This window comes from Thyridium curvatum (assembly GCF_004353045.1).
Source record: "Thyridium curvatum strain D216 chromosome Unknown NODE_6_length_784332_cov_80.453264, whole genome shotgun sequence".
Taxonomy (NCBI): Eukaryota; Fungi; Ascomycota; class Sordariomycetes; order Thyridiales; family Thyridiaceae; genus Thyridium; species Thyridium curvatum.
Window position 1 is genome coordinate 726614 of NW_022156761.1, and position 25561 is coordinate 752174.

General features: G+C 53.8%; 8 protein-coding genes across 8 annotated transcripts; 5 read left to right on the forward strand and 3 right to left on the reverse strand.

The window, feature by feature from the left end:
* Nucleotides 1-49: 49 nt before the first annotated feature.
* On the reverse strand, nucleotides 50-4113 carry E0L32_001712 (uncharacterized protein; the record flags this gene model as incomplete). Its single annotated transcript, XM_031135821.1, has 7 exons — nucleotides 50-469; nucleotides 839-2897; nucleotides 2997-3020; nucleotides 3229-3573; nucleotides 3627-3651; nucleotides 3702-3881; nucleotides 3945-4113. 7 exons carry the CDS (start codon nucleotides 4111-4113, stop codon nucleotides 50-52), a joined length of 3222 nt encoding a protein of 1073 aa, XP_030990963.1.
* A 541-nt stretch (nucleotides 4114-4654) lies between these two features.
* Nucleotides 4655-6231, forward strand: E0L32_001713 (uncharacterized protein; the record flags this gene model as incomplete). Its single annotated transcript, XM_031135823.1, has 2 exons — nucleotides 4655-4779; nucleotides 4836-6231. 2 exons carry the CDS (start codon nucleotides 4655-4657, stop codon nucleotides 6229-6231), a joined length of 1521 nt encoding a protein of 506 aa, XP_030990964.1.
* Nucleotides 6232-8299: 2068 nt separating this feature from the next.
* E0L32_001714 (uncharacterized protein) lies at nucleotides 8300-9086 on the forward strand (the record flags this gene model as incomplete). Its single annotated transcript, XM_031135824.1, has 3 exons — nucleotides 8300-8382; nucleotides 8442-8777; nucleotides 8831-9086. The coding sequence occupies 3 exons, from the start codon at nucleotides 8300-8302 to the stop codon at nucleotides 9084-9086; spliced, it is 675 nt and encodes a 224-aa protein (XP_030990965.1).
* Nucleotides 9087-9459: 373 nt separating this feature from the next.
* On the reverse strand, nucleotides 9460-10560 carry E0L32_001715 (uncharacterized protein; the record flags this gene model as incomplete). The annotated part of the gene is made up of 2 exons (XM_031135825.1): nucleotides 9460-10063; nucleotides 10118-10560. 2 exons carry the CDS (start codon nucleotides 10558-10560, stop codon nucleotides 9460-9462), a joined length of 1047 nt encoding a protein of 348 aa, XP_030990966.1.
* A 1154-nt stretch (nucleotides 10561-11714) lies between these two features.
* Nucleotides 11715-12749, forward strand: E0L32_001716 (uncharacterized protein; the record flags this gene model as incomplete). Its single annotated transcript, XM_031135826.1, has 1 exon — nucleotides 11715-12749. One exon carries the CDS (start codon nucleotides 11715-11717, stop codon nucleotides 12747-12749), a length of 1035 nt encoding a protein of 344 aa, XP_030990967.1.
* Nucleotides 12750-13292: 543 nt separating this feature from the next.
* On the reverse strand, nucleotides 13293-16364 carry E0L32_001717 (uncharacterized protein; the record flags this gene model as incomplete). Its single annotated transcript, XM_031135827.1, has 5 exons — nucleotides 13293-14238; nucleotides 14285-14392; nucleotides 14647-15449; nucleotides 15504-16179; nucleotides 16345-16364. The coding sequence occupies 5 exons, from the start codon at nucleotides 16362-16364 to the stop codon at nucleotides 13293-13295; spliced, it is 2553 nt and encodes an 850-aa protein (XP_030990968.1).
* Nucleotides 16365-16807: 443 nt separating this feature from the next.
* Nucleotides 16808-18849, forward strand: E0L32_001718 (uncharacterized protein; the record flags this gene model as incomplete). The annotated part of the gene is made up of 9 exons (XM_031135828.1): nucleotides 16808-16903; nucleotides 16965-16990; nucleotides 17052-17333; nucleotides 17416-17454; nucleotides 17510-17898; nucleotides 17952-18031; nucleotides 18089-18230; nucleotides 18293-18473; nucleotides 18537-18849. The coding sequence occupies 9 exons, from the start codon at nucleotides 16808-16810 to the stop codon at nucleotides 18847-18849; spliced, it is 1548 nt and encodes a 515-aa protein (XP_030990969.1).
* A 1430-nt stretch (nucleotides 18850-20279) lies between these two features.
* Nucleotides 20280-21646, forward strand: E0L32_001719 (uncharacterized protein; the record flags this gene model as incomplete). The annotated part of the gene is made up of 2 exons (XM_031135829.1): nucleotides 20280-20500; nucleotides 20629-21646. 2 exons carry the CDS (start codon nucleotides 20280-20282, stop codon nucleotides 21644-21646), a joined length of 1239 nt encoding a protein of 412 aa, XP_030990970.1.
* Nucleotides 21647-25561: the final 3915 nt, after the last annotated feature.

Genomic DNA, 25561 nt, shown 5'->3' on the forward strand with positions numbered 1-25561 from the left:
TACGTGTTCTACCGAGCAGCATGTCCCTCGCCTTGATGCTTCGTGCCCGTTATCTGGGAGCAGGTAGTGGGGATGGCGCTGATGCAGGTCCGAGGTTCACGGGTCCACGGAACTCCCCGTTCAACTGTGGCGCCATCCCGTTGTTGATATTCTGGTTCCCCTTCCCCACATGATTCGCCTGGAAGCCAGAGCTAGAGTTTGTAAAGACGTACCCCGACACCTTCTCCTCAGCAAGAGACGGCGGGAGCTTGGCCACCTCCTTGATCATCGCCTGCAGTTCATCCGCCTCGGACGGAGTAATGAGCTGCAACAGCGACTTGGCCAATTCCTGGAGACACTTGAGCATCCCTTTCATCAGCTTCTCGACCGTCTCGTCCGGAGTTGTGACGTCCTCGTAGCGTTCCATACGCGAGTTATCGTCCTCTGCCGGCACGACCGTGTTGAATATGTAGCCTGCCGGGCCCGATCTCTGGCACGATGCAGTCCCGATTGGCCGTAAGAAGCGTGTACGAACTCCCTGTGTGTCCCTCCTTGACTGTCGCCTTGGCAATCCTGGGTTCTGTCATCAACACCCATGCGAATCGGCTCAGTCCGATAATGTATGAACAACCTCCCTCAGGGCTCAGACCATGTCAGGCGCCGAGGTGATCAGCTTGATATGCGGTCCTATCACTTTTCCAAATACAGATCGAGATACATGGGCTCAGGAGCGCGCCATCCTATCATTCAAGAGCATCATGATGGGCTCGTGGCCCTGCTGCAGTGCCAGGTCAAAGGCCGTGGCTCCAGCGCTGTCGACCAGGTCCGGCCTGGCCCCCGAGTTCAGCAGCGTGCACACCTTGAGCTCTTGGCCCATCTCGGCGGCCTGCATCAGGGGGGTCCTCAGAAAACTGTTCTGCGCGTTGACGTCCGCTCCAGACTGTATGAGGAATATCATGCATTCGATCTGATCTGCATTCGTAGCCCCGACGGCGAGGTGCAAGGCCGTCCCTCCAAGATGGTCCTGGATGTCGCACGAGGCACCGTACTCGACCAGAGCCTCCATGATGCGCAGCTCCATCCGGCCCGCCGCGTTTATGAGTGCCGTGTTGCCGAACTCGTCCTGCTGGTCGATGACTTCTCTTGCCCCCCTGCCCATCAGCAGCCGTAATATCTCTATGTGGCTACCGTTGCGGCTATGTTTCGAAACCTGGTGCAGTGCGCTCGAGGCAATGTCGGGCGGGAGCGTTCCCAGGGCCTCGCAGAAGAGCCATACGATAGAGAAATCTTTCTTGCTCACCGCCCAGTCCAACGGGCTCATGCCCTCCGAGTCCCGAAGACTTGGGTTGCAACCTTCTGTCACAAGCAGCCAGGCGAGACGCGTGTCTCCGAGCTGAATGGCATGGTGTATGGGTGTCCGACCCTCGGGATCCTGGTCGTCGATGTTTGCTCCGGCCTCGATGAGGTACCAAGCGATGGTCCGCCGTCGCTCTCTCGTCGCCATAAGCAAAGGGGTGAGTCCGTTTTGAGGCCTATCGTTGACCCTCGCCCCGTTCTTGACGAGAATCCGGACAATCTCGGGACTAGTCGCCGACATCAGGGCAGTTTTGCCATCCCAGTCTGCCATGTTCACATCCGCCCCGTGTTTGAGGAGCACCCGGCACGCGTCTTCGAGCCTGCCCTTCGCGGCCTGCAGAAGAGGGAGCCTGTAGCCTTCCGAGAACGCGTTGGGGTCCGCACCTCCGTGCAGGAGCAGTTCCATGATTGTAGCCAGCTCTTCCTTGGCGGCACAATGCCTCATTACTTGACAAAGGGCCGATTCAATATCCGATGCTCCTCTCGGGACCACGGGCGGGTGATATCTTGCCAATAGTCTCGTCACCACCGGCTCTCCTCGCTTCAAGGCCCAAATAAAAGGAGTCTGCCCATGATTGTTTGGCTTGCTGATCACATTCGCGTCTGTGATCAGTAATTGATAAATCGTGCTCTCTGACGCATTCCAAAAGAGTGCGTCATGCAATGGAGTGTCGCCGCGGGAGTCTCCCGCCATTGGATCCGCCCCATTATCCAGCAGCATCGTGATCATGCCATTGTCTCCCATCCGGGCAGCCCAGTGAAGTACAGTCTTCCCGCCTGAAGTCGTTGCGCCAATGTCAAAAACGCCGTGGGCAAGGCCCTCCTGAGCTAAGGATTCCAACCCATAAATCACAGCCAAATGCAGCCCACTGACTCTCTGAGGAAAGTGATCGGATAACCCATAGTAGAATGACTCATTGCTTCTCTCGGGGCCGGCAAGAAAGTCGAGGGCTGCTTGTCTGATCGAGGCGGGAATCTCTCCGGCGATGCGGTAGAAGTGACTATCCCAATGCTGTGTTGCATATTTGCGGAGTGGGAAGATGCGCAAGCGTTCCGGTTCGTTCTCTCGTGTCAGGGGTAAAGAGAAGTCGTCCATGGCCAGGTATTGTAGACACTGTGATGCAATCTCAAGGTGTGGTTCCTTCGGCAGTAGAGGATGGTTGTGAAGGTATTTTGGGACCGTATCGTGAACAAACTGGCACACTTTGGTGTCCTGATCTATGACCACCAGCCCTCCGCAGACCATAGACACGAGCCTCTCGGGCGGTATGTAGTGGCTCCAAACGTCGCGGTTCTGCTCTGGAGCGAGTAGGTACTGGCGAATGGCAAAGCTATGTTGCAGCTCTCTCACAGTGAGATCGTCGCGTTCCGCATGCAACAGCCAGGTGAAGACATGCCCGGCCAAGGCTCTGTCGGCCTCTTCTTGCTCGTCTATCCGCTCGATGGCAGCTTTGAAGGCTATCACGGCGGCATCTTTGGGGAGCTCACAGAGCACGGACTTGAAGCCTGCGAGAGATCGTTGCTTGCTCAGTGCGTCCAGGTGCAGCTTGGCGAGGAGGAACCTTGATCAGAAGCGTCAGTCAGTCTTCCTCCTGTCTTACTTTGGTCTCCGTACCGGGCAGGGATAAAACAAAACCAACGCACGCTGGTGTGTTACGTACATGTCTCCAGCTCCGACCTCGATGCTATGAATCACAGTGTCCTCAAATGTTGAATCCCCCTCTTGCATTGTGAACTCGTGTAAATGTCTATCGCGGGATATTCGAGACTTTACGTAGGCTTTGATATCCGAAGCATGCGCCTTGACTTCGAGCTGGATACCCCCCCCCCCCGATGCTGAGCTCGTCTCCCATCAAAGAGCCCGACCTGGTGGTGAGCAGCACCTTGACTGACTGTGGGAGTTTTTTGATTATCTCCAGAACAAATGCTGATTGATTGCAATTTTCCAGGGCGTCTAGCACAAGGTACACCTGTCGAAAGGCATTCATCTCAGCGAGAAGCAACTCAAGGTACTGTTCAGCCGATGGTGGCACCTTGTTCTTTTCGTATTCTCCGTGTGTCACCAGGATGGCTTCGACCACAGGGTACATTCTCTTTTGTTTTACTAATTGCCTGAGCAAGGACGCGATTATCTTACTGGGAGCAATCTGCTGGTCTGGCTGCTGGAAGTGAAGGTAGATACAGGCCATCCGGTCTTGGTGAGCGATCTCCTTCTCCAAATGTTCAATTATAATTGAACTTGTTGTGATATCAGTTGAATGTGAGTTTCAGACGTTTCTAGCCACACTTACGCAAGTACGCTTTTCCCGGAACCCACTGCGAGATGTGAGTAGAGTTAGAGATAAGGATAATTGGGCTCTTCTTACTGATGCCATGCAGCCACAGGAGTGGAGATTTACAAGACTCTTGCTTCCACTCTAGGATTTGTCTGCTCTGAAGCGCCCAGAGGCCCGTTGTAGGAGTCCTCTGACTCAGAAGCAGGCGATGGTAGTCAAGGGGGTTAAGGGGAGCCGCCTCGCGACCCAGCCATTCGATTAGTCCCTCCGCTGTTCAGACAAAAGCCTCTTGTTAGTGTAAGCGCTCGACAGTGCAAAGATCACACTACGAACTCGTCTGCTCCTTTGGCACCGCCACGATATACTTGCTGATATAGTTCACATTGGCGCCGCTGGCGGCGTGATTTTGACTGCCGGTTGCCGAGAATACAGACTGCGTGCCGGTACTGGTGTTCCGGGCCATGACCGGCAATAAGGTTCCGTCCTGCTCAGGGCTGGCCATTGTGACGGTGAATGCGGGGCGGAGGTCTTGGAATCGAGAATCGACAGGCTACTTGTTGAGATGAGTCTCGATCGCCATCTAAGACTCTGGTTGTCCACCAGACACGATGGGACAAGGTCAGGTTCTCTCTCCATGTAAGAAGTCTTGCTGCCCGCGGCATTTCCTTTCTCCACCCTTCCTCGTGAAAGCTGAGGAGATTCAGCTCCTGCATGGCTGGATGCCTGCAGGTCCAATCACGGGCTGACAACGGGAGGTGATTTCCAAGCCAGTCAGCAGATGCAGGCTAACAGAAAAGTGCAGGACTTCGGCATTGGCCAAAAAAAGAGCCCATTCTGCTGTAAACTGGGGTGCACCGTTGAGGAGGGGCGCATTGCGACCCGACCAGAGAAAAGGTTTCGACTGCTAGCCATATAAAGCAGATCAGAATTTGAGCTTGACTAGGTCACGACGGGACGCCAGATCCTTATCGCGGCTCGAAAACCTGATTTACATGCCGGAGAATACCTGCAGAGAACTGATCTTAGCTCCCGGAGCCGCTCCCATGGACGACGAGCCAGAGTATCCGCGCGATCACGGTCGTCCGTTCGACAAGGCTAACGGGCCCTCAAGCCAACTATCCTCGTCCATTGAGGGTGGGAGGCAGAGGCGACGCAAGGGCCAAGCCGCGTACGGTATATCTCTGAGGACGAGACGTCATGAGCAAAGGCTGACTCCAACGACAGTCCTCCTGACCCGAGGAGCCCACAGGCTCAGATCACTGGGCCGCCCAGAGACGGCGATCGTCGGCGGAATGGCGGTCCAGCCAGAGACCACAACGACACCAGCGGTGGCGTCAATTCGCCTGTCGACGAGCATGGCAGGAATCCGCGGCGCAACACACCCGGCAACAGGTGCGGTGGCCGGTACTCGCGCCAGCCAACGTGGGGTCAACCGCAAGGCTTTATGTACGGATACCCCAACTCGTACGGGCTGATGCCGCCACACATGCCGCAAGGACTCAGCCCATACCCGCCGATGAATTACCACTCCTACATGGCCCCTCCGCCACCACCACCACCCCCGCCTGCTGCCACGGCTCCGGCCGCTACAGCGGCACCTGCAGCGGCACGAACAACAGAGGTTGGGACAAGCAAGGGGAAGAATCTGGATGATGAGGTTCAGCAGCTCAAGGAGGGGCACGCCAGGTTCATCCACGAGAAGCAAGCTGAGAAAGAGGCTACCATGCGGCGTGAGATCGAGGCCGGGGTCGCCCGAGAGTTCGAAGAGCAGGCACGCCGGCTTGTCGAGGAGCAGGCTTTGGTGCTCAAGGAGCTCGAAAACGAGATGCAGAAGGCGCGATTCGAGGCAGAGGCAGCGGCCCGCGAGCGTCTGGAAGCAAGCGAGAGACAGAAGCGAGATTGGGAGAAGCAGGTCGAGGAGTTTGCGGAACACACCAAGCACGAGATGGAGAAGATCCAGCGGGAGAGGGAGAAGTCCCAGAGAGATATGGAGAGGAGAGAGGCGGAGCGGCTGGCGAACGAGGAGAAGCGGACGGCGGAGGTCGTTGCTGCCGCCCAGTCCGTTGAAGAGGAGAGGTTACAACTAGCAAGGGAGACAACATCTGCGAAAGAGGAGCTTTTCGAGCTACAAACAAAGATCAGGGAGGAGATCAGAGCCGAAGAAGCAGAAAGAAGGGCAGTTTTTGAGGATCGCCTTCTGCGAGAGGTGAAGGAAGCCAACGCCAGCTCAGCAGTTACAGGGGAGAGCATCAAGCGGAAAGTCGAACAGCTTCAAAGGGCATTGAACGAGGGAAAGTCCGCCGTACCAGACGCTCTCAAGCTTGCTGACGAGGCAAAGCTCGCAGAGGACGCAACAAAGACTGCAGAGTGGGCGACGCAACGCAGCAAGTTTCCAGAAACACCGCCATCATTCGTTCAGTACCAAGAGGTGGACCCTGTCTTACAAGCTTCAGAAGTTCGCGAGCCTGCCGAGCAACCGCCATTGTTCAGCGAGGAGCATGTAGAGGACCGGGGAGGTGCAGGCAGCAATACCGAGGACAACGACGATGATGTCCCTGAGAGCAGCTCCTCGGGTAGCGAGCAACTGGTTGACTATGATCGCGAGGCCAAGGAAGCTTGAGTGCTTTTGAAACAGACACTTTACGATGCCATGTTCGATGCGTTGGTGGATACGAGAGCAATGCACAATATGCAGGCTCAGGTGCCCCCAATGTTTTGGCAAAAACCTCCAGCGCGTCGAAGGAGACGCCATTCCCTGACTTCATCAGAGGGGAGGTCGGAGGGAAGCGACCGGCAGCCAAGGATGCGGCAAAAGTCCCGGCATCAGAGGGCGTCTCGCTCAAATTTGCACAAGAAACAAACTGTCAAACTGTCAGATGACCAGGATCAGGGTCAAGAGACGGTGCAATGTGAGGCAGAGCTTGAAGATTCCAAGATAGACACTTATGAATCGGCGAGGCCGGAGGTATCGGATGCAACACTCGTCCACGAGAGTGATCCTTCTCAACAGCACTATGTTCTGCCCGAATCTTGCCTTCAGCTATTTCCTAATTCGTGGGTGGGCCGGTGTTGCTGCTGCTTTAGCCTGTGCGGGGGTGTGCGGTGGGTGTGCAGTGGGGTGATGATTGTGGCGAGGCTTCGGGAGCCTTAATCTGCCACCTCGGTTGGAGTTGACGCAAAATCCAAAATTGGAGGAAATCTTGCAAGGATTCTTTTGTAGCTCTCCTGTATAATATTACGGGCGTCCTTTTTGCGCCCTTGGCTATTTTTGAATTGATTTATTTCCATTGCCTATGTTCTGGGCTTGGCCGACACAGTTCACCAAGAGAGCACCATGTCTTTAGAAGTTGAAGAGTAGTATTCCTCTATTGTATGTAAAGAATGGGAATGGATGAAATAAAGGAAGTGAAACCATTAAGCAACCAACATGTTAGCATAATCTTATGGCATAAAACCCTGGAAGCCCAGTTGGTAGATGTTACGTGACATTGTGACAGTGGTAACGTCTTAGTGTGGTTCACACAGCTATAGCTAGAAATATATGATGGATCATATAATGGAACAAGGTTGGTGTCAGTTTGCATGAATAAACTCTAGCAAGCAAGGAGCATTCTAGAGAGGAAGAGTGGACAAAGGGAGGATATTACTAAGTATAATCGACAAACTGTCGAGGCTTGCAATGCTCTCTAGTTGAACCAATAGCTGCATTACTAGAATGACCTATAACATACTTGCATGAATAAAACGAAAGATTGAACCTGACATCGAATCCATCGGTCACAATTTAGAATCTGTCAGATAGATATGTCAGAAGATAATATAAAAAGTGGTATGAGTTCAGAGCCTTCATGTAAGTAATATAATGTTCTTTGACAACTTGTAAACAACATTCGTATAAGCTGTGAGAGCTGGCCAGTACAGTCTCATAATCTAGATTTTACTTCTGAATCTGTTGGTCCACTGGCCGAGGGAAGACGGCCTGGTGGAAGGGTTGGCTCAATTGGCCCCCGTGGCTGGAGGCCACAGGGGAGCTGGCAATGCGAAACGCAGGTCTAACTGCGCACGGCCTCACTGCAGGATAAGACCCTCACCAGGAGGGCTCTCCTGCAGTTAGTTTTTATCATAGGAATAGAAACCCAGCTCACCCTCACACAGTGCACTGGGCCGGCTTACCAACAGAATCATTCATTTCGCTCGAAAGAACTCCAACATCCATGCTTTGACATCTAAAGGTCTTAGGGAGTCGTGCGGTGGGTCTGTTGGTTCCTTGGTATTGCAGGCAGCAGGGGCTAAAACCAATGAACCAACAGGACAGGAAACTCCGGCCGGTTGGGGGTATTTTCGTCCACCCATTTCGCGCGCGCCAACTGATACATTACCGAAGTACTAGGTGGGTATGTTGGGCCGGCGGGCGTCGAACCAACACGACACCGCAGCAGAACCAACACGACACCGCAGCAGAAGCCTTGGGGCACACTGCCACGGTCACCCGAATCTGGGAGTTGGAGAAAGAGTGCCGTAGAGCTTCCGCTGCCGTCTAGGTAAAGATAAATAGCATCTTCTTGACCCGCTCCAGCTTGCCCTTCCCTTCTACCACGAACCACCTTCCGACCCGTTAAGCTAGCTGCCCCTGTCCGTATTCCATCCCGTCCGTATTCCATAACCACTCATCTCAACAAATACTCAACATGACAACTCTCGCTCCGACTCCCACTCTTCCGGCCCTTGACAGGGCTCTGGAGGTCCAAAGCTTTCGGAAGAGCCGTGAGCTGTGACTGTTTCTTGCCGTCAAGAGATATCTGCAAACCTGACTAACCATCTCCGACTCAGATATAACACCCTGCGCGATGACTGCGACCAGCCACCGGTCGATGGCAAGCACATCCAGAACCTCGCCGCCATCTTCGTCCGACACAACGCCCAGAATGTCCTAGGTGTCCATTTGATTCACGGTCACTTCAGCATCCCCGAGGACACGGTCCTTCTGGGCACCAACTTCGAGGGAATCAAGGGCCGCTGGGCCAGGGTCACGCAGGTCGGGAACATCGACCCTACCGCTGTCCACGGCCACATCTTTGTCTACGGCAGGGAGGGACTGTGTGCCTACGAGTATCAGAACGGGCCGCTCCCTGACCTCTCTACCGTCGGCCAAGGCTTTCTGGGCGAGTTCGTCAACTACCTCGTAGCCAACGGTCTTACTTACCTAATCGGCCTCCAAGATCCATGTATGAGCTCATCCTCGACGAGGGTACTGTCATGCTACAGGAGGGCGCCATCAAGAACTGCGAGCCCACCAGGGTGACTGGATGGAGGTTCGAGGCCGGTCCCGGCGGTCCTCGCGTCTGCCAAGCCAACGAGACGCACGCCAAGATGACTTCGGGCAACCACAAGATCTTCAACGCTGGCAAGCCACACCCAAAGCTCGACAATGTCGACGATCTCAAGGCGGCCCTAGTCGGAGCCGGAGTTCTCTGATTTGTATTTCGATCTGGTTGGACGGAATGGTTGAGCTCATCGGAGCCCGTATCTGCAGGAACGTTACTGCGTCAGTCGTTACCATTAGATAGCCATTTTGTAGCAGCTTTCTCTCTGGAAAGAGAAAGACAGCGTTGGTTCAGAGTAGCTCAGATAGATATTCCAAATTGACATCTCTATTCTGGCTGCTGGATCACCAGGTCTTTATAATAGACCTGCGAGCGTTAGCAGTGTTCTGTTTTCACGCCAGAGGTTGAATGAAGTGTATTTAGAGGCCTTGTGGTGCGGTAACTGCTGGTTACTCTATTTTGCTTTGTGGTCTCCAATGGCGTGGTACAAACCCTCTATTTACCAAGATAGGGGCCTAACGTAGTTACTCAATACCATCGAACTTTGTCTGCTGATTGACAAGAAACCCGTCTAATGACATCATGTTGTAGCGTCCGTGCTCGTCATCGCCAATAGGCACTGGTTCTCGCTCGTTTGCAAGACGGCTAGTAAAACCACTGGACAGCAACAGACCCAAAACCCTTGCAAGTTTGATCGTTCGGAGCTGATCATGAGACAGGCCATCCACTTCCCGTTTAAAAGTTTCCCAGAAGATATCCTGTAGAGTATCGTAGTCCTCATATCGCGTCCAGCCGTTCTGCAGATGAAGCTTTCCGGTCAAGGATTGGAGAGAATGCAGGTTAAGCCCGAATGGACACACCTCAGCTTCGGCCCAATCGATGACACCAACAAGATGACAGGTAGTTTCATCGACTATGATGTTGCAAGATCCAAAATCTCGATGAAGAAGAACCATAGGTAAAGATAGAATGTCGTCCATCGAGTTGATACAGGTTTGGATGATATGATGAAATCGAGAGGGAAGTGCAGCAAGCAAGAGTTGTAAGTCCTTAATATAGGTTTGTCCTAGACTGCTGCGGTATTCCGGGTTGACTTGCTGGGGAGCCTTCCAAGACAGAGCCATAAAACTGCAAATAGTCAATCAACACTATGACTAAACAAGCTTAACAGTGGAAACATACTGTGCAACATCAGTGATGAGGTTCTTGCGCCATGAAAGATAGTTGGGAGAATTTTCTGGGAAGTCATGCATCAAGATAAAATCCAGATATGTTACTCCACGTATACGGGTCATTAAGTAGATGTGGAGCGGCTCCTTTGCCCCGTCTCCTATCTTGCCCTTGAAGGATACTTTTGGTGCAAGTGATCCGTAAATCTCGGTCGCTAAGGAAGTGATTTCAGTCTTGAGTGCCAAGGACTCGAGTCGGAACTGAACGACGTATTCTAGCTCAGGGCCAGCGTAGACAGAGTAGCTACACATGCCTTGGACGTCGATATGGACGACATTATCGCCGGCGAGCTCCCTTGCTTTGACGTCGCATGCCGCACGGGTCGCCGATGTTTTCTCGAAGAAAGCTTCGATCTCTGTGTTGACAGAGTACTCCGAATACGTCGTCGTCGTCATGATTGATTGTGCTGGAACGTTGCAGAGAACATTCGGTATTGATCATTTTGGTTGGCGCGGGGAATATGTTGGGAATTTATCAGTGGGCCTGCGTCGTCGCCAGCAAACTTGGCGTCTGCTGCCAACTGGACATGCCCGAATCAATCTGCACCTGTACTCCCTCTTGCAAAACCCGCCAACCCAGCTCCGGCAGGATTCTGGAGTCACAATCTTGGACGGAAGTGATAACGCGAGCACCGTCACCCATGAGCAGAGCGATACGAAAGACGATGACCCAGACGACGATGCCTACCTCAGCGACGAGTCACACCAGAGTTTCAAGACTGCGTATTCCGATCACACGGAGAGGAAGCCACAGGAATCAGAAGCTAGGAAACCCGGCCTCGATACATCCGCCACGCACACCCCCGTATTTTCCAATGCCAGTCAATCCAACACATTTCCAACTCCCTTGTTCCAAAACGGAGGGCTGAGCTTCGCCACTACGGACTGCGCGGGAGCAAAGGCGTCGAAGAAACAGAAACCCCAGGACACACATACCCAGCTGCTGCCGTCGATGCCATTTCTGCAGCAGATTGCCATCGCACCATACTTTCATCTTCCGTTGCAGTCTTACTCTGACGGCCTCATTAAAAGACGGAAATACAGCGTATCAGACAGCGACGAGGACAGCGAGGCCGAGCCCGAGTCTACTTCCTCGTGTATAAGCTCAGACGACATCTATGATGACTGACTGAGGCCTGTCTCGGAAGATATGACCATCAAGTTTTAAAATGTAATTTGATACTTCTTGGTATTTTTCCACTCAAGGAGCAAGATAAACCTCGCCGTGTCCCCAAGATCCCTCCCCAGCGCAAGCTGATGAGCTAAGCACCTCCACTCGCTCCGCCACAAAATGCTGTGCCACTTGCTGCCTGGCTGCGATTCATCCGTCTTCATGTCAACCCCCTCAAACGATCATACGAGTGCCATAGAGATTGACAAGACGGCCTGTATGTTTAGATTGTCTGATAATCCCTAAACACATCGGGAAGCGCATCAGCCACGGCAGTTGAGTCGCCATTGACCTACAACCAACTTGACGGGCCAAGCACGATCGAAGATCCACACCCAGACAGGACCAAGAGATATTAGGCATCTACTCACCAGTCAATATGGAATCATCAGATGAGGCTCGGCGGCGATTGATCCAACAGCGGCAGATGGCGCTGCAGGCTGCCAGGAAGCTTCAGCTGGAGCAAACCGGCAGAGTAGCTCAGATGGGCATGGCTCATGACGACATCCCCATCACCGACGCTGGCGATCTCAGTCTCTTCAACGGCCATGCCGGGACCTCGCACCCAGACTTTGCAGCCTTCCAGTCTGCCTGCAGAAACGGGTCCTTCGCTGCCGTCGAGGCCATGGTGACGTCAAAGCCTCGCAGCAAGGCCTACCTGCACCAAGGTCTAGTCCAGGCCCTCGCAGTGGGCAACGTCGACGCTGCAGGCTGCCTGCTTGCCAACGGCGCGCCAATCACTCGCCAGACGCCGCCACACGTCCTCTCGGCCCCTGAGATCTACAAGATCCCTCTGTTCGAGCTGCTCTTCCAGCACGGCTGGACTCCGAACTTGCCCGGCTTCTACGGCGCCACACTCCTCCCGAGGCTCGTCACCTCCCCGGCCCTCCTCACGTGGTTCCTCGACCACGGCGCCGATCCAAACCTCGGCCAACAGCGCGACTACCGCGACCGATGGGGCGCGCCCGACGCGGACTCGTGTCTTGCGCTCGAGACCGCGGCGGCACGCGGGACCGTCGAGTCGGTGCGGCAGCTGCTCGACGCCGGCGCCAAGATCGCCAACGGTGGCCCGCTGTACGTCGCGGCTGGAGCGTGCCCCCCCGATGCGGACCCGCGCGCAGGACCGGTGACGCCGAGTCGGGAGTTTGACGAGGGCAGGATCCCGATCATGGCGCTTCTAGTCGAGCGCGGCGCCGACGTCAACGGGAAGCTCGAGACTCGGCACGTAACTGCGCAGTACCCGCTCGTGACTGCCGTCATGGCTCGGGCTGTGGAGAGGGTCAAGTGGCTGCTGAGTCGGGGAGCTGATCCCAGGCTGAGAGGTTATTTTGGCAGCGCTGTCGAATACGCCGAGAAGCTCGGGAGCGAGGAGATGAAGTCGGCCCTCGGGATCAGTACGGCAGAGCCGCAGTAGGACTGGCCTGGACGAGACATCAACTTGCGTATTTACAGAATCCATTGACCGCTGCGATGGTATGGTCGCTTTGGATTGAAGGGACTTTGGAGTATCATCAGACCGTCACTTAGCTCGAGAATGACGAGTTACCCGGGCCTGTACCCTGTGAGGGGTTTTCGAATTTGTTAGATACATGAATACACATACTTGAATGGAAGTTGTCGTCGTAAACAATCACCTCGCAATTCCGAATCAGGCTAGTTGGTCATCCGGGTGCACTCAGGCTGCTCTCAGAGCCTACTCGGAGTCTCCCTGAGCTCTCCTGAACTCTCCGATCTCGCAAGAAGCGCCGTGTACATCCATTACAGGCTTTCATGATTCTGCCCAGGATTCTACTCCTCCACACGCTAGAAATCAGGGGCAACGTATTTGTTTTGCTTTGGACCAGGGCTGAGATACTTCTCTCACTTATCAAAGCATTCACATTCATCAACTCCTATCGAAACCGGTAATCTTTAGATAAGGTAGGATTGATCTGAGCATACTGCACCTCCAGTGCTGCTAATATGGGTTGACTCCCGCGAGCTTCAAAAGCTTGTCTGTCATCACAGGCTTCTCCAGTGGCTCTTCACGGTCCCTCGGATCGCGCGTGCCGTCCTCTAGATACGTTGCATTACTCCTAGCCACAATATGCTGGTGCGGCCAGTGGGTCGTGCCACCGTAGCTCTCAAACACCCTTCTCTTGAGAGCTAACTGGTCAGCCGTCGCCAGTCGCGCCGGCGTGTACGTCGCATATATCGCCGTCCTAATCGCCTTGCCGTTCGTAGTCGGATCAGAACCATAATGGATGGTGCGGCTGTCCCATAGGATCAGGTCTCCGACGTCGGCACAGACTTTGTGAGGCTTGAGTCCCTGGCCTTCGAACCAGGCTAGCTCTTCAGGCTTGAAGAGGTAGATGTCTTTGATAGGTTCCTGATCAAACGTGCCCTGGCACACTTCGGCGAAGAACTTGTCGTTGAGGAGGTGTGATTTCGGGTAGACCACCAGCCCGCCATCGTCCGGCCCCGAGGACGACAAGCTGATGATGCCTTGGACGCAATGGACTCCGCGCTTGACCGGGCTCTGGTCTATGTGTTCCCACGGCTTCCTCGCCTGGAGGTCGGGGCGGTTGGGAAAGGTTATGTTGAGACTGTCGAAGCTGACGAGGAGTTCGTCGGTCCCCCACATGCGCTCGAAGGCTTCCAACACTCCGTCTTCGAGGCGTGCATCCCACATGAACTTTTCGTGGGCCACGCAGTAACCGCCATACGTGCGAATCTTGCTCGCCCTGGGAAGGTTCTCCTCAATCCATGTAGCCGGGTTGTTGAAGTCCAAATCGCTACTGAAAGATTTAAGCCACGCGTACGCGCTCTCTTGGTAGCTGACGGCCCGATCACGAGGGATGGCACCTTTCACGACCGCGAAGCCATTCTTGTTGAGTTCGTCCCTAAAGTCGCCATAGTCGTCTCTGAGATTGGTCAGTATTGAGCGGTCTATGACAGAGCATAGCGTACTGCATTACCTCGTAAGAATTGGAATTGGACATGACAATCTCGAGGACTTCGAGTTTGGCGTGCTTGGGGACGGTTCGGTCTCCGGAATCAGAGCACCAGGGGCCATGACTACTTCAGAAAGTTGACTGTCGAGGAGTCTCTAATGAGGTCGGGAGATTCTGACTTGAGCAAGCAAGTATGCCCATGGAGGTTTGATCATTATCTGCCAAGGCCATAGAAAGGTGCAGCGCTTGTGATATATAAGCAATAGGCCGTCGCTTGTGGCGAACCCCGTCGCGTAGAAAGTGGACTGTCCAGGATTGTTGACGCAGAATACCCCGTCGCTTATCTTTCCCCATCTTCCCCTCACTTTAGCAGCTCACAAGAGCACAAGACCAGGATACCGAGTCCGGGCTAACCATTCCCAGTCGATCTCGTCTCCTTGATTCGCCCCTCGCCATACCTCCTCCAAGAGCCTGTGGGCTGCTTTGATGTTGCCGAACCCGAGCGTGGCCTCCATTCTGCTCAATCTGTACTCAACCGCCAACCGGCCAGCCTTTGAGTTGCATACCACCCCAGCCATGAAGAGCGGAAAGAGCAGATGAGCTTCGGCTTGGGACCCGGGTCGGATGAGAGACATTGTAGACAGTATGCTGTCGGAAGCTGTTTTCGCATCAAAGTCATCTGGCCGCCCCGTCTTCTGGAATAGCCATAGCATCGTTGCCCATTGCAGGGCAACTGCCGCCGCTCGAGTCTCTGCCGTGGACTGCATGGGAGTGCCGCCCTCAATTCTGGGAGGCGTCCAGTTCTGCAAGCCCATCCGAATAGACTCAACCTCAGCATATGCCTCGCCCGAAGGCTGTTCCATGATGCTGTCGTCTTTCCCTTTTAAATCTAGCCTATTAACACGCTGCAGTAACTTGTATATATCTCCCGCAATGCCGTATAGTGGGTGTGTTGGATGTGTTGATACCTGGTCATGAGGCTGGAACAAACGAGGCTGTACTAGGTCGTCAAAAGCACCCGGTACTCCCACACAAGTGATCGAGCCCATGTGTGAGATCAGGTTGTACATGTCAACCAGTGTTGTCAAGGACTCCTGGGCAAAAGAAAGATCAGAGTTGACTATCAATGCCTGAGCCCCACGAAGGTGTATCAACCACCTCTTCGATAGTCCGTCGCATATCTAGAAGCGATCAGTGACTCGGCTTCGCCTCACAATACTCGACAGAGACCATACCTCGGTTATGCAGAGTAACATAGTCGTCATCAGCGCAGGCAGCACGTCCCGGCTGCTCTGAAGTTCCGCCTTGAGTCCCTGAAGCGCCCGGCTCCGGTGATCAACAAGGTCTTTGAGGAACGCCGGGTAAACTTTGCCAAGGTGTGCAGCGGAGAGCGCAAGCAGCGCATGGCTCACCGTGGGGTTCTCCAACGCCTTGGGAGTTACCACGCGCAACCATGGGTTCTCGCTATCATCGACCACCACAAGGGAGCGGGACACTGACTGCAGATAGTGGTTCAGTAGATAACGCTCCCCGATGCTCCAGTCTTTGAGCGTGTTGGAACCCAGCTCGATAAGGTTACTCAGAGCGAGTGGCGGATAAAAAGTGGACATTGCCGCTTCGTCTTGCCGACTGAACGTGATTGGAAAGTCGTGCAGGGCGGAACTGTGTCCAAGATGGGCCGGCCGCGGATGTTCCCCAAGATCGCCATCCTCGATCAGAGCGATCCATTCTGCCGGCGCCTCCTGAAGATAGCCAGCCTCAGGCAACGACCCGCGCTCGTCTGCTAGTGTACTCTGCGGCGAGAGATGCTGCTCTGTTGGAAGCCTGCTCTGCTGGAAGCCACACAGCAGTCCCAGGCGGCGACAATCCCCACAAACAGGTTGTCTCTCGTCGCATTTCTTTCGCCTCTGCCTGCAGGTGGAGCAGCCGCTCGTCGTTCTGGGGTATCGCCGCTTGACCCCAGAGCCGATATCGTGAGTACCCACCTGCAAGCTGCACGGAAGGGAGAGTCTGGTGCACCGGCTGCAGGGAGACTCTTTCGAGCAGATGGTCTTGATCGCCGCACAGGCGTGGCACGAGACCCGTCTGCGTCCCATGTTGAATACCAAGAATCAAAGTGTTGCAATCTAAGCGACGGGGAAAACTGGCCACTTATGTGTAGGGTATTTGACCATGCCGAGGGCAGGGATCTAGAGCCGAAAACGGCCGGAGCTCCTCCGCCCCGTGCCCCGCCGAGCCCGCCCCCGCAGATAACCCCAGGTTAGCCCTGGCCCTTGGCTATCTTTACCCCTCAAAGGCCTAACTCGATTTAACAAGATGATGTATTTAGGTCCTCGCGCTAGGCGATCTACTGAACCAACCTTGATAAGAGGAAATCTTCTGTGCCTACACAAGCGACGGGAAATGCTGTCGACCAGGAATCAAGTGGAGACCAGAACTTCACGACCGGATACAAATCTGGGACGATCGCCAGCTTCACAATGCGGCCTCAGATCTGGGGAGTAGAGTCACTCGGCGAGCAAGACAATTCACCGGCAACATGTTGCAAAACGTCAGGGCCAAGGGGCCTCTCCAGTTCAAGTCGAGCAAGGTGACGTCCATCCTTCTCGTCGCCTCTGCTTGCATCTTCGCTACGGTACGGATACGGCCCTTCAGGCCCCCCTATCTCAATGAATGGTCCGACTAACTTCATTCAGACCACAGGTTTCGATGCCGCTTTGATGTAGGAGACATACGAGAGCAACCCCTGGCAGGACAAGGAGGACGCTTACACCTACTTCTAGGAACGGGATCAACATCATGCCTTCGTATACTCAGACGCTGAAGTTGACGACAACTACAAAGTCGCTGAACACGGCAGCAGGCTTCATCGGATCGGGCTTTGTATCGCTCTGGATCGGACCTGTTGTGAACCACATTGGCCGGAAGCGAGGCATCATGCTATCCATCATATTTAAACTCATGGGAGTGGTGTTCATGTCGGCTGCCCAAAATGTGGGCATGTTCGTTCTCGGCCGCGTCCTGCTCGGTATGGGTACTGGTACCTCCGGCGTTGCGGCTTCTACGTAAGTACATCATCTGGTGCTTTCGTCATTCGATTCGCTGAGACAAAGAGGTCAGTTGGCTGGCGGAAACTCTGTCTCATAGGAGGCGCGGTATAGGCTTGAGTGCCGTCTACACGGTGTGGTATGTCGGTAAGTAGCTCGCGCTTTCTGATTGATCCCGTCCGTATCTCACAAAGGTATCGTGAATCAGGCGCTCTTATCTCCGCTGGCGTCACCTACAGAACAGCCAACATCGAAGGCGAGTGGTCCTGGCGCCTCCCGTGTCTCCTCCAGGGCCTGTTCAGTTTCGCCTGTGCTGCGGTGCTCGCCTTCGTTCCCGAGTCGCCTCGCTGGCTGGCCTACCAAGGCCGTTTCAACGACGCTCTGGAAGTTGTGGCGTCAATGCAGTCTGACGGCGATACCACCGAACCCCTAACACAGGCTCAATATCGAGAGATGATCGATACCATTGAATGGGAACGTGCCGAGGGCAAGCAACTCAACTACAAGGAAATGCTGGCATCTCGCGGTTCACGCAAGCGCGTGATGCTCGCCGTATCAGTCGCTGTGATTGCGATGATGAGCGGTAAGTAGTACCTAGGCAAAGGGCAGTTGACGGCTTGCTGACTTGTATTCCAGGCAACAATATCGTTTCTTACTATCTGGGCGATATGCTGACAGCAGCGGGGATCACGAGCACTCAGACCAAGCTTGAAATCGTACGTTTGTTCTTTACGTGGTCAACCTTGACCAGGGTGCTAATGAACAACTTCCAGAACGTAATCCTCAATGCCTGGTGCTTCGTCTGCGCCCTCACTGGCACCCTTCTTATGGATCGCATTGGCAGAAAGACAATGTGTTTGCTGTCATGCATGGCGATGGCCACTACATTGTTTATTGTAGGAGCATTGACCAAAGGTGAACGTCGAGTCATTCGTGCTCAATATCAGAGGGTTTGTGGCTAACCAAGTTCACTCCAGTTTATGGGCACGGACATGATACATCAGGTACCTACGGGACGATCGCGTCGATTTTCCTGTTCCAAGGCAGCTATGGTATTGGGATCACACCTCTCACGGTGTTGTATCCTCCTGAGGTCTTGAACTATTCCATTCGGTCGAATGGAATGGCTGCATGGACGATGGCCGTAAACATCTCAGGGTAAGGTCCACCCATCAAGTATCTACTCCCTGCTGGTCACAAAGCTAATCTCTGGTTTGGCAGTGTAATTGTCACCTTTATCTTTCCTTTCGGATTGGCGGCCATTTCTTGGAAGCTTTACATGATCAACGCCGCATGGGACGTGTTGCAGTTCGTCTTTGTGTTGGTCTTTTGGATCGAGACGAAAGGCTTTACCCTCGAGGAGATTGACCGTCTCATCGACGGGACAAAGCATAGCAATGTCCCTGATATCGTGGACCTGCAAAACGGCACTGCGGTCCTGGAAGGCAAAGGCGTCGACAGCACTGGTGCCGAGGTTGACAACGTCCAGGCAACTAAGGAGGTCAAGACTGTGGTCACACCCACGGTGAACTAGGCGCTACCTTGCCGAATCATGAGTTTGAGTTTGAGTATGGTCGTGGATCTGGAGTCTAGGGCAATCAAGTCAAGCCAGTCATCAAGATCTACTTGCGGGCGAGCAAGCTTGGTATCTCCCGGAAATGCGATGCACTTTTGACATTGGCAAGCCACTGTGCACAATTACCAACCTTGTTCTATGCCTTGGAGCTAGCTTTTGCTTGAATTGTAATCGAGTCTTCTCAGTCGCTATCTTACCGTGAGACTACACTACAATACATGTTCACGCACTATTGCTTTTTCGATGGGCAAGCAAAGTTCTCAAGGATCAAGCGGCTATGTAGTTGTCCAAAGCATGCCAGGCAGATGGTACGGATGCATCAAGGCCACCAAGCAGGCAAGCTCCGCCGCTAAGCAACGATAGCGGAACCGCCGCACCCACAGCGGAATCTCGACAGTCCTGCCGAGGTTCTGGATGTTTTGTTGGTCTCTGGCCCTCCAGGTCCACCGTCGCATCAAGAACCTTGTCAACACTCGAATCCCTGTCGATCCTTATCCTGGTCGGGCGAATCGGGGTGCAGATGGGCACTGAGGGGTAGATTGCTTGAAAATTGACCATCAGACTTTTGATGCCTGAGATCCAATGGCTGTCCAGAACTAAAGGCGCTCTCGGGTTGTCGACACAGAGCCAGGTTTCAGTTTAATATGACGCCCACAGGGAGCCAGGCGGATAGCTCCAGGCTCTCTCCACGGGGCGCTTTGCTCCCGGACAACACGATCTCCCGTAAAGGTGGGAAGAGCTGCTGTACAACAGATTCAGCCGCACAGCCGCACACGTGCATCGCTCTTCGAAGGGGAGAATTAAGGTTGGAAGGTTGGAAGGACAGGAGACGATAGCAGAACCATTGAAGAAGCTGCCCAGGCACACGTGGGTGAATGCCGGTTGACTGATCAAGCTCTTCGGGCTCTTGTCTCAAAGCGGCAGCTCTAACGCTAGGGACGGGTCGGCTTGGCACTAAATAGCTCCAGCACGTGTGCTCTGTTTCGGACCCCCGAGTACCGCTGTAATTGGTCGGTGATGCATCCGGATCAGCCGTCTCAATCAGGGAGGTGCCCGATCAGTGGGCGACAGATACACGGGGATGCTCTGCGTCTTGCTGAGTCGCCGCCTGTTCTGGAACTCCGGCCCCTTCTTTGGGGAACCAGCCATCCGTTGCGTCATAATGCAGATCAAGCTCCAATAGCGTACTCGAGCCGCCGTGAAGCTCGACCTCTCTGCCATCTGATTTCCCCCTCTTACATCTTGTATATAGTCTTGTGCTGGCCGCTGCATTGGCTATGTCTGTGTCTTGTCCCAGCACGACTGATCAAGTTCGCTGTGACCGTGAGCTTCCCCAGCGCAAGAATACGCTAAGCCGGCCAATTCACTACTCCCGTTCGGTCCTCACAATGCTGTCCCGTGTTATGCTCCTCGAGGCCGCTCTGGCCGTCGGTGGCGCCGTCGCCGCTTCCAAGTCGTGCCCCGCCAACCTCGAGCTCTCGTGCCACAACACCACCGCCGTCGACACCTGCTGCACAGTCTACCCGGGCGGACAGCTGCTCATGACCCAGTTCTGGGATACCGACCCCAGCACCGGCCCCGCTGACAGCTGGACCATCCACGGTCTGTGGTAGGTGACGCCAATCCGCGCTCTGACAATGTAGCACCCATTGCAGGGACATATAAACTTGCAGTCAATACCGCTTTAGGATATTGTTTGTGTTCTTGGAGAACATCAACTGACCGCTGGGCGTGCAGGCCCGACTACTGCGATGGCTCATATCCCCAGTTCTGCGACAAGTCCCGCGAGATCACCAACGCTACTCAGATCATGCAGGCCGCCGACAAGTGCACCCTGGCGTACATGGAGAAGTACTGGCTGGACTACCAGGGCGACAACGAGCAGTTCTGGGAGCACGAGTTCAACAAGCACGGCACCTGCATCTCGACCCTGGACCGCAAGTGCTACTCCGAATACCAGACCAGCCAGGAGGTCGTCGACTACTTCAAGACCACCGTCCAGCTGTTCAAGACTCTGCCCAGCTACAAGTGGTTGGCCGCCGCGGGCATCGTCCCCTCGGCCGACAAGACGTACACCCTCGCCGAGATCCAGGCCGCCATCAAGGCCAACTACGGCTTCGAGGCCATCGTCAACTGCAACAAGAACACCAAGGCCATGAACGAGATCTGGTACCACTTCAACACCAAGGGCTCCGTCCAGACCGGCAAGTTCGTCCCCGTCCAGCCCGTCGGCAGCTCGACCTGCCCCAAGACCGGCATCAAGTACCTGCCCAAGTACGGCGGCGGCTCGCCCTCCGCGACCACCACCACCGGCGGAGCCACCACAACCACTACCACCGCCACAGGTACCGCCACCACCTCCGGCCCCGCTCCCACCGGCGGCTCCGCCCTCTCCGGCAAGGCCTACCTCTACGTCAACACGCCCTCCGACAGCAACGGCGGCTTCCTGATCTCCGGCGGAGCCTGGTACCGCGCCGGCGGCACCCCCGCTACCTACACCGCCACCCCCAACGCCGACGGCACCACCTTTCAGCTCAATTCGAGCAAGGGCAAGTGCGGTGTCCAGGCCGACTCCTCCTTCTCCTGCGCCTCGGGCGTCACGGCCAGCAACTTTGGCTACGACGGCAGCTTCCTGACGTACAACGGCGCCAACACCTTCTACGCCGCCTCTCTGCCGACCGGCACCCAGCAAGGCGTTGTGTACACCTCGCAGAAGGCCGTCTCTCTGCAGGTCACCTGGTCCCCTCGCTCTTAATTGCAGTGAGTGGGGTATCTCTGTTCAGGGGGCATGTACCTGGCATGCTAGTATCTCGATGTATCTGGTTTGTGCGGCACCTTCAAAATAGAGCCGTCAGAAGAAGTCTCAGAAATCAGAACTTTGAATAGACACCTTGTCCACCATCCATTGTCGTCAGGATAGAGGTCCCAAGAAACAAGTTAAGCTCCATGCCACAAACGGGCGGCCCCACCCCGTCAATAAGATGGGTCCAGCCAAGAAGCACACCCAGGACCTTTATTTGCACTGCTCTTGATCTTAGATTACTTCTGAAGACTAAAATGATGTCAGCAAAGAAATGGTATAAATTACTCTGCTTTTCTCTCTCTCTCTCTCTTTTTCTTTTCTTTTTCTTTGTTCTTTGTAAAAAATCATTTTCGTCTGAAGAGCCGTTGATCTGAAGAATCTTGCGGCGGAATCGCGCCTTCCTGAGCTGTTGCATCCGAACTGGCCCATAGCAAGTTTACTTAGGTAATGATGTGGCGGCCCTGTGATTTAGAATGTTGGAAATTGTTCTTGGATGCATTGAAAGCGTGGGTACCCAAATATTGACACCGTTGCCACGGCCTTACGTTCCAGAGCCAGACAATTGCATGTGCGGAGCTTGAGAGATACATCCAGGGTTCAGAATGCGGCATGCTGTGTTCTACAGATACTTCGATGAAGGAGAGCAAGCAGGCTATGCTCTGTTTCTAGGAGCATGATGTGCTTGCAATCAAACCTATCAGGCATAGAGGCTGGGTACTCTTCCCGCATGCGGACATTACGGCTCAGCAGGAGGTGTCTTAGAAAGGGGTCGGAGAGGGGTGAAAAGTCAAAAGCGTCTGAGAGACAGGTTGACATGGCTCTCATTTGATGCCAGGGCCGTACCTGCATGCCACGATAACGATTACGGCCCGGCAATGCGGTGCGATGACGGTAGCGCATCGATGAGTGAAACGTCAAAAGTCTCTATAAGACGGACTCGAATAGTTCTCGTTCGCTACTGAGACAGTACCAGCACGGCTCCACCCGGACGATCATATGCCGAACTTCAAAGCTTAGGGTGTTGTATCGCAGGAATAAATGGATTGGACTAGCTTTAAATAACTATTCATACACCGTCATGCGTGAAGGCTAAACAGGATAACTGGAGTCATTCTGAGTCACGGTCCAGAAAAAGTGTGGAACCTGTACGATCTTGTATTGCAGACACCGCGAACTTCAGATTATTGACTACCCAGGGCCAGGACTTGCTCGCCTCACGGCCCGATCTTTGTGTCTCCTGATACGTTTTGGCAAGCCAGCATGTACGAATAACAAGAGTCTTCTCGCATGCACACTGCCTCTTCCATCAGATGTTCGATGAGAACCGACTCCCATTGGCCCTGAAATTACGGCTCAGGTGACGTCAGTGAAGTGCTGTAATAAGCAACCACTCCGTAAAAATTGCGGTGGACATATGTTGATTCCCATTGGTGACTGGAGGACTCAACCCCTTGTTTCTGGCCTTGCTAAGCCCAGATGCCCAATGGAAACCTTATGCTTCCTGGAGGAATACCACTGCGTAGCGGGTGAGAGCCTGTTGCTCGCAAATGCCTTTGGCTCAGATTGTTGAATATGGCGAAGGGGTGTACAGCTAAGGGGGCGAATTCTCACTGTTGCCTCCTGCAACTGAGCCTGCATAGGCCTCCAGGGCCTCGGTATGCCAATGCAACGTGGACCCACACAATCAGTGGGTATGCAGGGGAGACCTGAAATCACGGCTCAGCGAATTCAGAATGAGGCTCACTCGATGTTCTCAAATTTCTCAAATATCTGGGAAGAATATGGATGTCTAATCCAATTGGCCAAAAAAGGAATGTGTGCCATGCCAACTGGCTTCACATACGAAGTAATAGGTTGTCGATCAGCCATTCCTTGTGCATGAAAGTGGATCGCCACTCACAAACCGGGCGTCTGGTGGGACGGACAGTCTCAGATCACTTGATCCAATCAAAAAAATAGGACGAACTGCAAAGTGGAAGGACACGTCCAAACCTATTGGCTATCGGTTGCGCAGTCTGCCTTGTGGTGGTGTCAAGATTTGCACTTGCAGATACAAGGCATTGATTGCGCTTCAGGGCAGGCTCCTTGTGATCGTGGGATACGCTCATCTTTTGCTCCTCTGCTACCTCCAGAGTAAAAGGTTAACCACCAGTGTCAGCTCGTGTCAAAGAGACTAAAACTTTAGCAGGCGGACATGATGAATTAGAAAACTGGCCGTTTCTCACAAGTCGGCCAGGTGCTTTCGGGATACGGAAGTGTTGTATCTCTATTCAAGTGGGGGCTGTAGGCACTTGCCTCGATGCTTTTGTATCTCACTTGCATTGAATCTCAATTGCATTAGCACATGTAGGTCGTCGATAACTGCCTTGGGAATAACGACTAAACAGGGAGGGTCATAAGACCTCATAACGGCTTAGCCGCCACGGCCGTGATCATACATAAGCAGACGAAATCTCAAGAAACCACAGAGGCCACTACTGTCTGTAATGTGAGTGGTTGGAAATACTGCCAATGCAGTAGCCTGCTGATGATCAAGCGCCCGCTGAAGATACCAACGTGCTACAAGTCCACACGTGGGGGATTGGCGCCACAAAGCAGTCCATCTGGCTGATTCGATGAGTATCATCCGCCACCACGCTGTTGGACTCGTTATTTCCGACCCTATACCAAGACATAGTGATATACGTATAGACCTAGTCAGCTGTACGCTCGTGATGCATGCATAGAGAGTTTCTCTGCCACGCACGGATCATCCCATCCAACTTGGCCTCGAAGCTGCGGCTGAGCTCAGCCTGCGACGCTGCAGAGTAAATTACAAATTACGGCTTAGCAAGGAGGGCAGGGGTGCTTTTGAGGCTCTGAATATCAATCTCAAAAGGCACGGGGAGGCACGCTAACACCGACATCATTGGCAGGCTCGAGTCAAGTTGCAGATTGGGGGCAGGAGTTGGTTAGGCAGAACCTTGAGCCTCAATCTTAAGTGGAACCAATGATATCGATCCAATGATACTTCCGAATCTTTTTGTTTCCAAAAGGAGACCGGTGAGTACCCAGGAAAGTGGATGCTGAGCCGTAACTACAGCACGTGCAAGTGATGACAGTGCGCTCACTAGCTCCGTCACAAGCGTACAATCAGCTAGGAGCATGAACGCACCAATGCAACCACCATTACTGATAATTCCTCGGGTTCTTTCTGTACACCAAAAATACTGGGTCAACTTAAGAGACAAAGGGAGTTTTCCAATATATCATTTCTGCTTAGTAAGATTCATTCTCTGATATGAGCTGAGACTTGAGGCCAACTCTTCTTCTACTCGAGATGGAGCAGGGAGCAAAACTGAGGGCATCCCGAAGTCACAATCAGCTTGCCCTGAAGGGCAATGCCAAACGCCTACCGTACAAGTCAAAACTCCGACCACAACATTGAAGGGCAGACTGCGCAACTGGTAGCCAGTAAGCTGGATGTCCCCTTCCACTTCGCAATTCGCCCTGATTTTCGTGGTTTGTAAGGTGATGCACTGGCGACCCGCCTCAAAGTACGGCTCAGCAGGTGAGTCACATCCTTTCTCGTCTGTTCAGAAAACCAAAAAGTACGGGGGAGCTATCCTAGTATCAACATGATTGGCTCCAGTCACCTGGCACAAATACACACACACCGGGCACGCCCATCGGCCGCCTGCCTCAAGCAGGATTACAAGGCTTGACGCGAAGGCCCACTCACACCATTCAATGACTTAGATGACTACGATGACAAAAGTATGAGAGACAGCCTACCTGCAAACTCATCGATAGAGCATATGCAAGACCACATGCGACCAACGAAGATGTTGCACGTTTGTTATACGTGTCCACACTGAACACTTGGAA